At 43.2% G+C, this 17,061-nt stretch overlaps 2 protein-coding genes across 7 annotated transcripts in view; one reads left to right on the top strand and one right to left on the bottom strand.

The window, feature by feature from the left end:
• TRIM13 (tripartite motif containing 13) overlaps window positions 1–17,061 on the bottom strand; it is a 76,572-nt gene that overhangs the window by 18,792 nt on the left and 40,719 nt on the right. The window lies entirely within an intron of this gene.
• Window positions 1–17,061, top strand: part of LOC129393639 (uncharacterized) — a 168,474-nt gene that overhangs the window by 130,621 nt on the left and 20,792 nt on the right. For 5 of the 6 annotated variants that reach the window (XM_063595969.1, XM_063595970.1, XM_063595967.1 and 2 more), the window contains 4 exons: window positions 399–567; window positions 2,993–3,085; window positions 3,385–3,495; window positions 5,734–5,769. In XM_063595969.1, the coding sequence (XP_063452039.1) occupies window positions 399–567; window positions 2,993–3,085; window positions 3,385–3,495; window positions 5,734–5,769 (409 nt within the window). The remainder of the gene's footprint in view (window positions 1–398; window positions 568–2,992; window positions 3,086–3,384; window positions 3,496–5,733; window positions 5,770–17,061) is intronic. The other variant, XM_063595972.1, reaches the window with a different exon arrangement.

Below are 17,061 nucleotides of genomic sequence, written 5' to 3'. Positions count from 1 at the left end.
GTCTTCCTAAAATGTACAAAACCAAACTGCTCTGACCACCTCGGGTTCTGACCTCCTGAGGCTGTATCATGGGCACGCATCCTCAACCGTGGCAAAATAAACTTTCTAAATTAACTGGGACCTGGCTCAGATTTTTAGGGTTCACACGCAAAACCCACAAATTATCCTTAATGTAATTATATAATATATATTTATGTAGTTAGATCTGGTTGGCGGTAGATACTAATACACTTTTGCCCAACTAAGTGTAAAACACATTAAATCTGTATAGCAATCTCTAGACTATTACACAAAATTAACTACTAACTAGAAAACACAGTATATTAAATTCTCTTAAGTGTGGAAAAATGGAGAAGGAAGAATAACCTTTTCTCTCCTCCCGTGGTCCTAATACACAGAACAGCGACTGGGAAACTGCCACTAGAAAAAGATGACTGTCCAACTAAAACCTGCATACACAGCTACATCCTTCCCTGGAAGAGCACAGTGGAACTAGATCCTAGTACAGATAGCACAGGGATTGTCAACATTCTTGTCACACTGAAATTTCCTTCTACTGATCTTCAAGTAAGTAACTAACAGCTGAAACTTGGAATTTATATATCAGCACAGCACGAAGACTATAGATATATCTAGTCTTATGTAAGTTTCATATTGTGTGATAAATGTATTGCCCCCCCCGCCCCCGAATGCCGGCCCCTCTGAGAAATATATTTTTACAGGGTAGAATTTCTAATATATATAAAATGCATAATGTTAAATAATGTTTATATATTAATATGTTATATACTAATATTAAATATAAAATATCCTGCATATTATATTTTTAATATAAAATGTATATTATTGCATTGATTTACTTCCTGGTGTTGTTTTCATTCCTGGGCCTTGACAAAGATAAAAACTTCTCAGCCTTCCTCCCCACCTACCCAGACAGAAATGATCAGATGTTCCATAACAAAAGGGACAGTGCCAAATTTAGTGTACACTGAAATGTAAATTGTCAGAGTGAGGAACATCTAATAACAAAGCCTGGAGCAACTGTGCATAGGGGAAGGGGTCTGGTAAGCCTCCCTAGATACAATGGAACTTTTTTATTATTATTCTATCCTTCCATTTAGCTGCCAGAGTCATAGATGCAAGCCCCAACATTCCCCAGTGAGAATTCCTGCCACTAAAAGACACTGACAGTGCAAGATGTAGAGAAAAGAGCATAGGCTTTGGAATCAGTTCTGCATCCAAACTCTAGCTCTGCCATTTACTAGTTGTTAAAGTTACTTAGCATCTCTAAGCCTCGGTTTCCTCATTTGTAAAATGGAAATCATGATACATTTGATCATGAAAATTAGGTAACATATAAAGCAACCAACATTGCATCTGATGTATAGTAGGTGTTTAATAAGTAATTGGTGCTGTTATATGCAAAAAGAAAACCATGCTCATTTGTAAGCATGATTTCCCTAGATTTGTAAACTTAGGACTCAAGTACAATAGTCTTAAGCAGAGCTAAACTGCCTATGCAGTAAAAGAAGCTAGCACCATAATTTCTGCTTTTCTGCATCTAGCCCAGGGTGGCTTTTCAAAAGCATATATCCCTCTGCTTTTATACCTCTTCCCCTGTGCTTGGAGAAAGGAGAGAAAAACAATAAACATCAAACTCAATGAAAGAAAGACCTTACTGTTTTTTGGGTTTTTTAAAGTTCTGTATTTTTGGAGAAATTGAACATTCAAATATTCCATTAAAAGGAAGGTAAAAATGTATTTATCACAAAACACAAGAACTTACCGAAGACTTGATGAAATTAAAGGGAATTAGTCCCTAGTTTGAGGAAAATTCCAGACTCTCTATATTTCAGTTGCACAGTGAAGAGTATGCATTAAATGGAGACAACAGCAAGATCAGTTTCTTTGAAAGAGAATGAGAGACACTTAAGCAATAGTAAACTTGACGTTTAGTTATACTATTTCTGTAGATAGAAAAACTGTAAGAATAAAGTAAAATAGGTCAGAGGTAATTAAGGTAATACTAGCATATGCTTATAATTTTATACTCACTCAAATTTTATAATTCTCAGGATTGTGCTAGGCATCAAAGGTAATTCCCATTCGGCTAAGAGACACAAGGTTGGGCACAGTGGTTCACATGTGTAATCCCAGCACTTTGGGAGGCCAAGGCAGGTGGATCACCTGAGGTCAGTAGTTCGAGACCAGCCTGGCCAACATAGCAAAACCCCGTCTCTACTAAAAATACAAAAAGTAGCTGGGCATGGTGGCGGGCGCCTGTAATCCCAGCTACTCGGGAGGCTGAGGCAGGAGAATCACTTGAACCCGGGAGGCAGAGGTTGCCGTGAGCCAAGATCACACCATTGCACTCCAGCCTGGGCAACGGGAACGAAACTCCGTCTCAAAAAAAAAAAAAGGGGACACAAGTACTGTTACTAAGTACATAATAGTCGTTGTTTAAAACCCAAAATAAGTGATGAAGACAAGGCCAGAGGAAGGCACTAGAAGCATAAGGGAAGATTTCATAAGGGAGGTGGGTGGGAGTTGAACTGCATCTTTAAAAATCACAAAATTTGAAGAAGAGAAAGAGGAAGAGCTTTCAAGGTGAGGAACACACCACAAGCTCAGGGTGGAGATGAGGAGCATGGCCTGCTTTGGAAATAATGTTTGAAGCCAAATATTGAAATGGTTTACATGTCAGAACAAAGAGCTGAACTTCATTTTGTAGGAAGTGGGGAGCCACTGAATAATATGCATGAATGAAAACAAAATTTTAGAAAGATTGATCTGATGACTAGGTCCAAGATTTAAAGAGAAGAAATTTATTTATTTATTTATTTATTTATTTTGAGACAAGCTCTCGCTCTATTGCCCAGTTGCAGCTCACTGCAGCCTAGGTCTCATGGGCTCAATGGATCCTCCCACCTCAGCCTCCCTAGCCTACAGGTACCCTCTGCCACACCTAGCTAATTTTTGTATTTTTTTGTAGAGATGGTGTTTTGCCATGTTGCCTAGGCTAGTCTCAAACTCACAGACTCCAGTGATCCACCCGCTTTGGCCAATCAAAGTGCTGGAATTACAGGTATGAGCCACTGTGCCAAACCAAGAAATTTATTTTCATATTTTGAGATTTGTTATTGAAAATTACAGATTTTTAAAAATGCAATAACATATAAAAGTACATCATATATGGTTCAGTCTTACTGAACCATTTAATATAATATTTTGTCAAAGTACTCAATTTATAAATAAAATATAAAAATCATTAATTGTGACAAATATTTTCCTAAAATCTTCCAAAAGGAAACTATATATGTGTGAATACATATAATTTGCTTGTATATCAATCATATGTATAATTTATCTTTCTTTTTTTCTCAGAGTCTTGCTCTGTCACCCAGGCTGGAGTGTAATGGTGCAATCTTGGCTCACTGCAACCCCCGTCTCCCGGGTTCACGCGATTCTCCTGCCTCAGCCTGCCAAGGTTTACAGGTGCCTGCCACCACACCTGGATAATTATTTGTATTTTTAGTAGAGATGGGGTTTCGACATGTTGGCCAGGCTGGTCTTGAACTCCTGACTTCAGGTGATCCACCCACCTTGGCCTCCCAAAGTGCTGGGATTACAGGCATGAGTCACTGCGCCCAGCCAATTTATCTTGTTAGAATGATTGTAACTGTATTCTGTAAAAGGCCGGTGTTAATAGATTGCTTAGCTACATTTTAGAGTATGCTTCACTAGAGCCTTAAAAATCATTACATATATATCCTCTGAAATGTATTATTGCTTTGATATTTTAACAATGATTAATTACATTCAATTATGACAATTAAATGTTTTTCTAAATTCCCATATATGTAGAATTTTATTTTTTACAAACAGTAACTTTATGAGGGCCTTAAGAAATGATTAATTTAGGCTGGGTGTGATGGCTCACGCTGGTAATCCCAGCACTTTGGGAGGCTGAGGTGGGCGGATCACCTGAGGTCAGGAGTTCGAGACCAGCCTGACAACATGGAGAAACCCCGTCCCTACTAAAAATACAAAAAAGTTAGCTGGGTGTGGTGGCGCATGCCTGTAATCCCAGCTACTCGGGAGGCTGAGCAGGAGAATCACTTGAACCTGGGAGGCGGAGGTTGTGGTGAGCCGAGATCACTCCACTGCACTCCAGCCTGGGCAACAAGAGCGAAACTCCATCTCAAAAAAAAAAATAAAAATAAAAAATAAATGATTAATTCAGCTAAAGACTAATAGATACTGTATATTTGCAATTGTTGGAGAGCTCGATTTGTATAAATTGTTTATTTTGAATCTTTCTGAGCTCACTCACCATTATGTGCTAATTTTTACCCTGAGAAGTGTCAATTATGATGACATTTTGGATTAGAAAACTACTTTCATCCTGTTTTATGGGAGATTTTTAGAGCATTTTTAGAGCATTCTATAAATAAGGATACATCATGGATAGGGGTTCTGCAGTTTTCAGTAGCTGGTAGATACCTGTACCTTAAGCACACTCTTTGTCTTAAATAAAGACAATAGACCAATGCATAGAATTTTTATTCTGAGGATCTAGACTTTATCAGATACTTCCTATACAGCATTGCATAAGACATAGATGCTTCATTGTTTTTAACATGAGCCCAGTTGAGTCTCTCTAATATTAAAGCATTGGGTAATAAATGCCTTGTTAAAATGTGTTTATCTTATAATGGTCTTGTTTGTAACACTATCTGGATTGTTGCTAGAATGCCCCCAGATCTCCAGAAGTGTGGAATTTGATCTAAAGCAACCCACACCCCTCCCAGTCAGGCAAAAGACACAGATAATTCAGAAGATGCTTGAAACTAATTATACAATATCAGTGCATTTTAAGCATTTTGTGAATGTCATTGGCCTCCATGTTGCTAACTCCAACAGATATTTTTTCAGTTCTCATTTTCCTTGATCTTTTGGTAGCCTTCAACTCTGAGTACCACTGCCTCCTTTTTAAAAGGCCCTCTTTTCCTCTGCCATTAGTAACACTAAACTCACTCCTGGCTTTTCTTCTTCAGACTCAGGAATACTTGCTGGGTCATCCTTTTCTACCCAGCATTTAAATTCTGGAATTCAAACGCTCAGTTTTAGGACCCTCCTAGGAGTTCAGTGATCATTTATTGACTCTTACAATCCCTGTGAAAAACACAAACTGTTTGCCTATTGTTACTCTATTTTTAAATGATGAAAACTGAATTTTAATACTTGAGAGGCATGTCACTTCTTCCTCTCCCACAATCCTTACTCTGTGTAGGCATTTGGGTTAGCCCTTGTGTTACCCGAGGCTCATACTGCTTCAGCAGCAGGGCTCCTGCACCCTTAGTTCCTTCCCTAACGAGGCCCTCACCAGCCACCTCCCATCCCCATCCTCCAACCATAGCACAACTGACAGTCTCAGGTGAGCTTTCCCAGATGTTTCTGGCCAATTAACAGACCCTGTTAATCATCTCATACCATCTAATACTGCTCTTCCATCATGCACTCTGCAGTTTGTTAAATTTATTTGTGTAATTATTTGATTAATGTTTGTCTCCCCACTTGACTATAAACCCCATAAGAGCTGGGATTGTGTGTGTGTGTGTTTGTGTGTGTGTGTGTTTTCTCATCATTGCATTACTAGCACCTAACCCAGTGATTTCATGAATGTCTTAAGGAAGTAAGAGTCTCCTATTTCACGGTATTGATGTATTTCAGACTTCTAAAAATTTGCTGTTGAGACCAGCTGAAATGGTAAGTACTCTGAATTTTAATTTACTCAAAATAGGCACTTCAATACATTTTACTTTATCAAAACAAAGTAGCTTTCCATCCTTTCTTTACACAGCAAGGATTACCATACTCCTATAGTCAAACTCTTCCTAGAGTTTACACAGAAGTGCTGGTAGTCTTCATTTTCACAGAACAACATAGCATACTCTTAAAATGAGGAGAATTTCCTGAGGAGTCATCAGAGAATTATTATTATTATTGTTATTTTAAGACAGAGTCTCGCTCTGTCACCAGGCTGGAGTGCAGTGGTGAGATCTCAGCTCACTGCAGCCTCCACCTCCCGGGTTAAAGCGATTCTCCAGCTTCAGTCTCCCAAGTAGCTGGGATTACAGGCACGCACCACCACACTTGGCTAATGTCTGATGTGCTCTCACTAAGGTAAGAGTCTATTTATGCCTGGGAGATAGAGGAAGCCTACAGTCTGGAAGCCCAAAGCAGTGCTCAGGCCCAGTTTACTGGAGTATTTGTAGCAAAGTGATGCTTAATTCTCATTTGCTAGTGTTCTCTATTCATCCATTTTCCTTGGGGGATCTTGGGTGTGGTTGTGTGTGGCTACAGCGTAGGGATAAGATTCTGTCATCTTTGTGTTAGGCGGCTGTAGTGCCTTTTATTTTTGTTTTTGTTTTTGTTTTTATTTTTGTTTTGAGACAAAGTCTCCCTCTGTTGCCCAGACTGGAGTGTAGTGGTGCAATCTCGGCTCACTGCAACCTCCGCCTCCCAAGGGCAAGTGATTCTCCTGCCTCAGCCTCCGAAGTAGCTGGGATTATAGGTGTATCCCACCATGCCTGGCTAATTTTTGCATTTTTAGTAGAGACAGGGTTTCACCATGTTGGCCAGGGTGGTCTTGAACTCCTGATCCCAGGTGATCTGCCCGCCTTGGCCTCCCAAAGTGCTGGGATTACAGACCTGAGCCACCATGCCTGGCCTATAGTGCCTTCTTTTTTTTTTTTTTTTTTTAACACAGAGTCTCGCTCTGTCACCCAGGCTGGAGTGCAGTGGCACAATCTCAGCTTATTGCAACCTCCGCCTCCTGGGTTCAAGCGATTCTCCTGCCTCAGCCTCCCAAGTAGCTGGGATTACAGGCATGTGCCACCATACCCGGCTAATTTTTTGTATTTTTAGTAGAGACGGGGTTTCACCATGTTAGCCAAGATGGTCTCAATCTCCTGACCTCGTGATCCGCCCACCTCAGCCTCCCAAAGTGCTGGGATTACAGGCATGAGCCACTGCACCTGGCCTTTATGGTGCCTTCTTAAGGTGAATAGCACCTCACCCTGATTTTTAACATGTAGCATTTTGCATTGCACTATATCTACTGAAGATGTTAATCACTTCTGCATCTTTCCATAGCTTTCAACGTGATACTTTTCAATGGCTGCATAATTTCATTAATACACCTAAATGTAAGGTGTATATAAAGGAAAAAGACAGTGAAATCCTTGTGTGGTTATTCATACAAGTCCCTATTTAGGGAGCAAATGATTATGTGGGGCCAGGATATCATGGCTGTTAAATGACTGCCCATGTGACACTGGGCAGGGAGTGCCTCTAATACTAGGCAGGCTAGAGATGTTTTCGGAACCAGGAGGGAAAAGCTAGAAAAAGTGGCATAAATATAGGAAAAGAATAGGAATTTCAAGAATTGAGTATAGTCTTAAATGTTGACCAAAAAAAAGTAAATTGAGCCCTGAAAAATGATAGAATTTTCCAATTAGGTTACTAATGATTTTACCAGCCTGGCCAACATGGTGAAACCCCATCTCTACTAAAAATACAAAAACATTAACGAAGTGTTGGCACACGCCTGTAATCCCAGCTACTCAGGAGGCGAGGCAAAAAAGTCACTTGAACCTGGGAGGCAGAGGTGATAGTAAGCCGAGATTGCGCCACTGCACTCTAGACTGGGTGACAGAGCAAGACTCTGTTTCAAAAAAAAAAAAAGAAAAAAAAATCAATTATGTTACTAATGATTTTAGGAAAAGAAATTTTATCTCTGTTTTGGGGCCAGAGGTAGGGAAAGGGAAAGGGTTAAAATTAAGTATTTACTGGCCAGACGAGGTGGCTCACATCTGTAATCCCAGCAGTTTGGGAGGCTGAGGTGGGCAGATCACAAGGTCAGGAGTTCGAGACCAGCCTGGCAAATATGGTGAAACCCCCGTCTCTACTAAAAATACAAAAATTAGCCAGGCATGGTGGCACATGCCTGTAGTCCTAGCTACTCGGGAGGCTGAAGCCAGGAGAATCGCTTGAACCCGGGAGGCGGAGGTTGCAGTGAGCCGAGATCGTGCCACCGCACTCCAGCCTGGGCAACAGAGCGAGACTCCGCCTCAAAAAAATAAAAATAAAAAAAATAAGTATTTACTATCTGCCAGGGACTATGTTGGAAATTTTTCTTGCATTACCTCATTTTATAAGTCACAGTGGGGAAACTGAGGGTTGGAGTAGTTCATTAACCTGCCCACAGTCACATAGGGCAGGTTACCCAGGTCAGTCTTCATTCCACTGCAGTCAGAAGTGAATGAAGATTAAGGAAGCAGAGACAAGGAGTATGAACAATTCTTTCTGGAAGAATGATGGGGAAAGAAGAGAAAGGATTGATAAAGTATAGCGACAGGTAATCTCTGCTTTTATAATAAAAATAAAGCTCAGCTCCTCTGAGGTTGACACTGAAAAAGAGTAACTGCAGGGGCCAGAAGCAGAGAGACCAACAAACCCTGGCCCCTGCCCTGAAGATTCATCTTTCTCCCGAGACTCTCCCTCTGATGATCTTGGCTCCATCGAAGCCTCCTTGGGTCATTTCTTCCTTCATATCTGAGGTACAGGCAATGGGATGACAAAAGGCATTTTTCAACATCTCTCCACAACTAAGTCAAAGCTGAAAAGTTTAAAGGACTTTTCTGAACATGAGGGCAATGTTTCCCAACCTTTTGAGGTCATAGAAACTGCTCTGGACACCAGTTTAAATATACAGAATCTTGGGGGACGTGGATTTTGAAGGTCTGCAGTGGGAGCCTGGGAAAAGGTATTTTAAAGTAATACCAGTTACCCTTAAATTTCTGCAAGTTCTAGTATCACTGTGCTGGCAAGTAACAAAGAGAAATAAACACAGTAGCATAAAGCCTGGCATGTAGCCTGGCTCACAAAAAAAAAGACCTGCTTATAACCCCATTCTGGAGTCCTCACCTGCCCCTGCAGGTTTGATGCTATCTTGACACATGCTGGCTATTTTTATCTCCTAGGAAACAATCTAGGCCCCACAGATGGAGGCCCTTTGCCAAATTATAAGGTGGTGGGGGAGGAAGGGAAGAGGCTTCTTCACTCAATAATTTTTCCTTTTCTTTTTCTTTTTTTTTCCTTTTTTTTTTTTTTTTTTTATGGAGTTCACTGTTGTCACCCAGGCTGGAGTGCAATGGCCCAATCTCAGCTCACTGCAACCTCCACCTCCCGGGTTCAAGCGATTCTCCTGCCTCAGCCTCCCGAGTAGCCAGGATTATAGGCACCCACCACCACACCCTAATTTTTTGTATTTTTAGTAGAGATGGGGTTTCACCATGTTGACCAGGCTGGTCTTGAACTCCTGACCTCAAGTGATTCACTCGCCTTGGCTTCCCAAAGCATTGGGATTATAGGCATGGGCCACCGTGCCTGGCCACTCAATATTTTTCAAAGACCAGGTTGTTAGTCTTTTTGTTTTATTTTTTGAGACAGTGTCTTGCTCAGTTGCCCAGGCTGGAGTGCAGTGGTGCAGTCATAGCTCACTGCAGCTTCTAACTCCTGGGCTCAAGTGATCCACCTTCCTCAACCTCCTGAGTAGCTGGGACTACAGGTGCATGTCACCAGGACCAGCTAATTTTTTTTTTAACTTTTTTTTTTTTTTTTTTTTTTTTGTAGAGACAAGGTCTCACTAGGTGGTCCAGACTGGTCTCAAACTTCTGGCCTCAAGCAATCCTCCCACCTTGGCCTCCCAAAGTGCTGGGATTATAGGCATGAGCCACTGTGCCCAGCAGTTGTTAGTTCTTTACCAGCACATGATGTAAGTCTTCCCAACACAGACAAGGTCTAGCTTGGCCCGCCAGACTGCTTCTGCCTTGTTGTCCCTCCAGCAGTGAGTGGCAGAATGATGGCAGCCAGCTTTCTCCCACAGGCTGCTCAGTCTGACTACGCATTAGTATTAGGGAAGGTGACCATACATGTTCAGGTTTGCCTGGGAAGAGTCCTGATCACACCTTTGAGCCCAGACTCTCCTCCACTTAGTCTTTCATTTTCATTTATTAATTCCCAGTTTGGATGATAAATTACATAGTCACCCCGTCTGTGAACAAAAGAGCTAGAACAAAAATACAACTCCACAAAAGCAAGAAGTGGACTGCCAACAACTTAATAACTTCCATGGATCAAGGAAATCATGCTGTGACACCACACACATCATTTCAACTCATCCTCACAGCAACCCCACAAGGGAATTTTGGAGACATGAATTTTGCAGATAAGGAAAGTAACAGGGTGAAGTGAGTTGGCCAGGGTCATCCAACTATGAGGAACAGAGGTAGGGTCAAAGATCCATCTGCATGAGCCCAGCTCCTGCTCTAGATGGGCCTACCTGCCTCCTCAGGGCATGTGGTCACCTCACCCACCAATTACTGACTGCGTTAAGAAATAGAATTTTACCAAGAAAGTTGCTTGACTTCAACATGAAAGAAATACTCTCAATATTCATATTTTTCATCTTAAATTTGAAAGTAGAAATCTGCTTTCTGCAGCTGTGTGTCTAATTCAGCTCTTGTTTCTGTAACCTAGTTTGAAAGAAGCAACTAAAGAAAGAAACTTTGAAAGAAGCTTCCAAAAGAAGCAACTAAGTCTACAAAGGCACAGTTTGACTCAAATGGATCCAACTGATTAGCAAATGGAAAATAACATGGAGGAATATATTTTGCATGACAAGCATAGCAGCTCCAAGTCATCCCTAATGAAGCCAAAAATTTAAGTGCAACCCAGAGAATGGATGGTTCAGAATCTTTTTTTTTTTTTTGAGATGGAGTCTCGCTCTGTCACCTAGGCTGGAGTGCGGTGGCGCGATCTCGGCTCACTGCAAGCTCCGCCTCCTGGGTTCACGCCATTCTCCTGCCTCAGCCTTCCGGGTAGCTGGGACTACAGGTGCCTGCCACCACGCCCGGCTAATTTTTTGTATTTTTAGTAGGGACGGGGTTTCACCGTGTTAGCCAGGATGGTCTCAATCTCCTGACCTCGTGATCTGCCTGCCTCAGCCTCCCAAAGTGCTGGAATTACAGGCGTGAGCCACCGCGCCCGGCCCAGAATCTTTTTTAAATTTTTTTTTATTATTATTTTTTCTGAGATGGAGTCCGGCTCTGTGGCCAGGCTGGAGTGCAGTGGCACAATCTCAGCTCACTGCAACCTCTGACTCCCAGGTACAAGTGATTCTCCTGCCTCAGCCTCCTGAGTAGCTGGGATAACAGGCACGTGCCACCACGCCCAGCTAATTTTTGTATTTTTAGTAGAGACGGGGTTTCACCATGTTGGCCAGGATGGTCTCGATCTGCCTACCTTGGCCTCCCAATGTACTGGGATTACAGGCGTGAGCCACCGTACCCGGCCCAGAATCTTTGCCTTTTGTTTGCATAGTTTAATCTTCTAAACCAGTTGCTTTCCCAGAAAAGGTGACTTAAAGTCATAGCCTTTGTGTTCATCACCATACTCTCCATAGTTTTACAAATTATTCAGTTTATTTTTAAAAGGGGTAATTTTTAAAATTTTTATTTTTAATTCCGAAGCATTCCTTTTACTACATGCTCTTGAGGGAAAAAAAAAATCACACATAGTGATTGTGTGTGGTAGTGATTATGTGTGGCCTAAGTGGCAATTGATCAATACCCCAATCTCAAGCCTGTACATTGTTACTGGTTGACTGGTTGGTTGCCTGGTGGGCTTTTTGTCCTTCCAGATGTTTTTCTACCTTCTGCCTTTTCCAATAAAGCTTCCATTATAGGCGTATTTTCCTTCTTCCCTGCATACCCCACAGAAGGAAAGCTGCTAAAATCTCAGAGCCGGAAAGTTCCAAGGGGGCTGCAGCAGCCCCTCTCTCCTAGTTTTTGTTCACCCTTACTAAGAGCAAGGCAGCTCAAGTCAGATTGCTGCATGTGCATTTTGACTCCATCATTGAGCAAGTTCATTTATTCACTATTCATTCAGCAACATTTGAGCACTTCTCTCTTCCTCCATGGCCACCATTCTAGCCCATGCCACCATGATTTATTGTTTCTGTCTTTGATGCTGAGCCTGCCTCCCTACAGCCACATCGTCCTTCTACACAATCATATCACTGCTCTGCTTACATCCCTTCCCCAGCTTCCCACCCACTTAGTCCAAGTCCAAGTCGCTTGGTTGGGAGCCAACAGATTCCTACAGGTCTGCCATCTCCCCAACCCACGGCCAAGCCATCTCTGACTTCTGCCTGTGCGCTCTACTCTAGCCACATCGGCCTCCTTGCTATTCCTCAAACATGCCAAACTCGCCTCTTCCTTAGCACCTTGGCATTTGCTTTTCCCTCTGCCTAGAATGTTCTTCCTCCAAAGTCTACCTGGCTCACTCCTTCCTCTCCTTCAGTTGTTCTGCTCAGATGTCACCTTCGCGGGAAAGTCTTCCTGGCCGTCCTATTACAAATGGTGGCCTCTCACTGCCACACAGCACTCCCTGGTCTCCTTTCCTGCTTCATTTTTCTCCATGCCACTTATCGCCCTCTGACATACTTTGTATTTCTTTGATTACTGTCTCCTCCCACTAGAATGTGAGCTCTGTACAGAAGCAATATGCTAGCAGCTATAAGAGTGTCTGGCACATGGCAGGCCCTCAGTAAATATTAGTTGAATGAATGAATGAAGAGTTTGCATGCAGCAATGGGGAGCCAGATCAGGTAAGGCCTTGTAAGTCCTGGAAAAGACTTTGGGTTTTATTTTAAATATGAAGAGAAGCCATTGGAGAGCACATCATCTGATATACAGTTTAGAAAGATCACTCTGGGCTAGGAGTGGTGGCTCATGCCTGTAATTTCAACGCTATGGGAGACTGAGGCAGGAGGATCACTATAGGCCAGTAGTTCAAGGCCAGCCTAGCAGCTATGCACGGTGGCTCACACCTGTAATCCCAGCACTTTGGGAGGCCAAGGTGGGCAGATCACCTGAGGTCAGAAGTTCGAGACCAGCCTGGGCAACATGGTGAAACCCCGACTCTACTAAAAATACAAAAATTAGCCAGGCATAGTGGTGGGCGCTGGTAGTCCCAGCTACTCAGGAGGCTGAAGCAGGAAAATCACTTGAACCCGGGAGGCAGAGGTTGCAGTGAGCCAAGATCACACCACTGCACTCCAGCCTGGGCAAAAGAGCAAGACTCCATCTCAGAAAACAAAACAAAACAAAACAAAAAACCAGCCTAGGAAACATAGCGGGACTGCATCTCTACAAAAAATTAAAAATTAGCCAGGTGTGGTGGTATGCACCTGTAGCCTAAGCTGCTTGAAAGGCTAAAGTGAGAGGACCACTTGAGCCCAGGAGATTGAAGCTGCAATGAGCTATGACCACACCACTGCACTGCAGCCTGGGCAATAGACTTAGACCCTGTCTCAAAAAACAAACAAACAACAACTAAAAAAACCCACCCTGCCCATTGTGTGGAAGGAAGATGGTACTAAGGGTAAGAGTGGCCCCGGGGGACAGTTTGGAGGCTAATGCGACATCTAAGCAAGAAAGATAATGAGGACTTGAGCTAGGGTAGGAAAAAAGGTCATATTTTAAAAATATATTTTGGAGTTATAGCTGACAGAACTTGTTAATAAATTGGAGGAGGGGCCAAAGAGGAAAAGAGAAATGGAGGATAACTTCCAGGCTTGGGGCCTCAATACTGAATCTCCCTGAGCCTGTTTACTGTTCTGTAAAATGAGGGTAACTGGACCCCCCTCCTCACGGGATCTCTGTGAGGAAGGAGGTAGAGGATATAGACTGCCCATACTGACAGGCACATGGTAAACCCTCAGTGCACAGTAGCTCTTATCATTGCCCCAGTGATGACTGTATTTCCCCTGCTTCATCCATAAATAGGATTACAGAAATAACCACCCCATAGAGACTGGGGAAAAAAACTTCTTGTAGAGTGTACCCTCCCCTCCTAAGGGATAGACTTGTACTTTAACAGAATACTTAACAGTAGTGTTGAAACATGTTATTTGCACACAGATAAATAAAAGGATTCCTCACATTTCAAAAGAAGTGTAACGCTGTTTTAAGTAGTGTTTGTCCATTCAATACTTAATAGCAGGAGTAACTAAAAGCTGAAATTACAAACCCCTGCTGATTAAAAATAAATCAAAACATAAGATATAAAGCACATGTGAAATAATAATGATTTTTTTTTTTTTTTGAGACAGAGTCTCGCTCTTGTCGCCAGGCAGGAGTGCAGTGGCACGATCTCGGCTTACTGCAACCTCCACCTCCCAGGTTCAAGTGATTCTCCTGACTCAGCCTCCTGAGTAGCTGGGACTACAGGCACCGTGGCACCATGCCCAACTAATTTTTGTATTTTTAGTGGAGACAGGGTTTCACCATGTTGGACAGGATGGTCTCGATTTCTTGACCTCATGATCCACCCACCTCAGCCTCCCAAAGTGCCAGGATTACAGGCATGAGCCCCCGCGCCCGGCCATAATAACGATTTTTTTTTTTTTAGATGGAGTTTCGCACTTGTTGCCCAGGCTGGAGTGCAATGGCATAATCTCAGCTCACCACAACCTCCGCATCCTGGGTTCAAGTGATTCTCCTGCCTCAGCCTCCTGAGTAACTGGGATTACAGGCATGCACCACCACTCCTGGCTTTTTTATTTTATTTTATTTTTTATTTTTAGTAGAGACAGGGTTTCTCCATGTTGGTCAGGGTGGTCTTGAACTCCTGACCTTAGGTGATCCGCCCACCTTGGCCTCCCAAAGTGCTGGGATTGCAGGGGTAAGCCACCGCGCCCGGCCGCAATAATGACTTTTTTAAAAAACAGGCATTTACTGCATTTTCGTACACTAGAAGCTAAAATACCATGCTGTCCAGTTCAAAACAGGACACCTGGCAACCCTGTTCCTAACAGCTTTCTGCAAAGCCAACACCCAGTGCTTTCTGGCTGCATTGGCCTGTCCTCATTTCCCCCTGGAAAACTTGTTTTAAACAGTACAGATAACATTCTGCCTCTATTACAATTAGCAGCTTCTCTCACCAGGTTATCTAGTGTGGCAAGTGCTAGTGTGGAGTCACTTAGTATCTTCTTTCAAAACCTCCCAGTGGCTGCCTTCAGGTAGCATGTGAAAAGCTGCTCATGGGGAATTCAGCAGCTGCTTCAGGCCCTCCAGGGCGTTTCTTGCTGGCATCTTCTGCCTCACCAGATCGCCCTGATTATTAGTGATCTGGGCCCCCTACCTAATGGAAAACCAGCCACTCTTCTTCCCAGCCCCAACAGATATTGATGAGGGGTCCTTAAATCTGGGATCCTTTCCCCTCCTTGCCCAATAATTGAACTCCTAAAATCCTTTTACTACCTGGGAATCTGCAAAGACAACCTTGAATTTGAACTGGAGCTAGAAGGACTTCCTCCGAACGAATTTGCCCATAGATGACTCTCTGGTACATGGTCTCTGTTGTTCAACTTTCTCTATTCTGAAGTCTAGAAGACACCCTTGCTTCTGAAAGTGGGGCCTAAGAACCTGCAGCCTCACCAGGGAGCTTGGTAGAAATCCAGAATCTGAGGCAGGATTCTAGACTTATTGGATCAGATTCTGCATTTCAACAAGATTCCCCAGTGACCCCCAGGCATCTTCAAATTTGAGAGGCCAGGAAAGTGCTCAGGCCCTGCCCTTCCCTTCCCGTTGGCTGGGGAGAATTCCTGTAATTTGCCCTGTTTACGGGTGCTTAATCTCCAACTTCACTGTCCTCGCTTTCCAAAGAATCCTGAGTGGCTTCCTTCCAACACCTTATCTGTCTTCCCCCATGCCCCTGAAGCCAGGGCCTCTTTTCTTCAAGGCCACCCCCCAACTCATCTCAGGCTGAGGCTCCTCTCTTGAGGCCATATCCCATGGTAGCATTTCTTTGAGGGCTGCTTTTCTGCCGTTCTTCTCCCCAGGTAGGGCCTCTAAAACCGATGGAAGTGAAGTGCTACACCTCAGAGCTGCTTTAGCCCTTAGAGCTGGCCAGGGTCTGAGTGGGCCTCTCACAGGGCCACAGGACTGCACTTTCCCCCAGCATGCCTAGAAGCTGAGACCACTCACACCACATGAACATGCTATCCTTGTTCCTCTTTCCTGCCAGCCTCAACACAACCAGAATACAGCCCAATAATGGCTGCCTACAAATGGGAGGCACCCAGGGAAGGGAGGGGGTGCTTATTAAGAACCAGCCTGGAGGAGGATCATGGTTTCTCTGAAACAAGAAGGAGGTGAGGGTTGATGCGGAAGGTATATTAGAAATGCTTCAAGCACTTGATGCTTTGAGGGTTTGGGGGTTTGAGTTTGGGTTTGTTTTTTAAGCTTAACAATGTGAAAAAGATGTCAAATAACTTTTCTGAACTGTGGCAATCAGAGCCTTGTCCAGAATCATAACTTAATGGCTTTTTGGCTCTCAATTTGATGGTCAGTTTGGCTAACCAACACTTTTTACTTCTGTGTTATTTATTACACAGTTGATCCCCCCCCATAATATGTTAAAAGCCTACTTCCAACCTGTTAAAATGTACCCTTGGAGTGCTGTCCAGATTCACCATTAAAATAGTGTCTTTCCAGTCTTATGTATTTTATTCAGCAGTTGCTACAGTACTTTTTTTTTTTTTTTTTTTGACAGGATCTCATTCTGTTGCCCAGGCTGGAGTCCAGTGGTGTGATCACAGCTCACTGAAGCTTTGACCTCCTAGGCTCAAGCTATCTTCCTGCCTCAGGCTCCTGAGTAGCTGGGACTATAGGCACATGCCACTATACCTGGCTAATTTTTAATTTTTTGTAGGGTCTCGCTATGTTGCCCAGGCTGGTCTCGAACTCCTGGGTTCAAGCATTCCTGACACTTTGGCCTCCCAAAGTGCTGGGATTACAGGCATGAGATGCCATGCCTGGCCATATTTTTATTTTTAAATCTTTCTATTTAAATAAGGAGAGGGAGAGAGAGAGAAAGCTCTAGGTGCATTTTTTCCAAATGGACACCTTGCCATGTTTTCAACACACA

Source organism: Pan paniscus, chromosome 14, assembly GCF_029289425.2.
Source record: "Pan paniscus chromosome 14, NHGRI_mPanPan1-v2.0_pri, whole genome shotgun sequence".
NCBI lineage: Eukaryota > Metazoa > Chordata > Mammalia > Primates > Hominidae > Pan > Pan paniscus.
The sequence above is the reverse complement of the archived record's forward strand: the minus strand, read 5'-3'. Positions and strand labels throughout refer to the sequence as shown.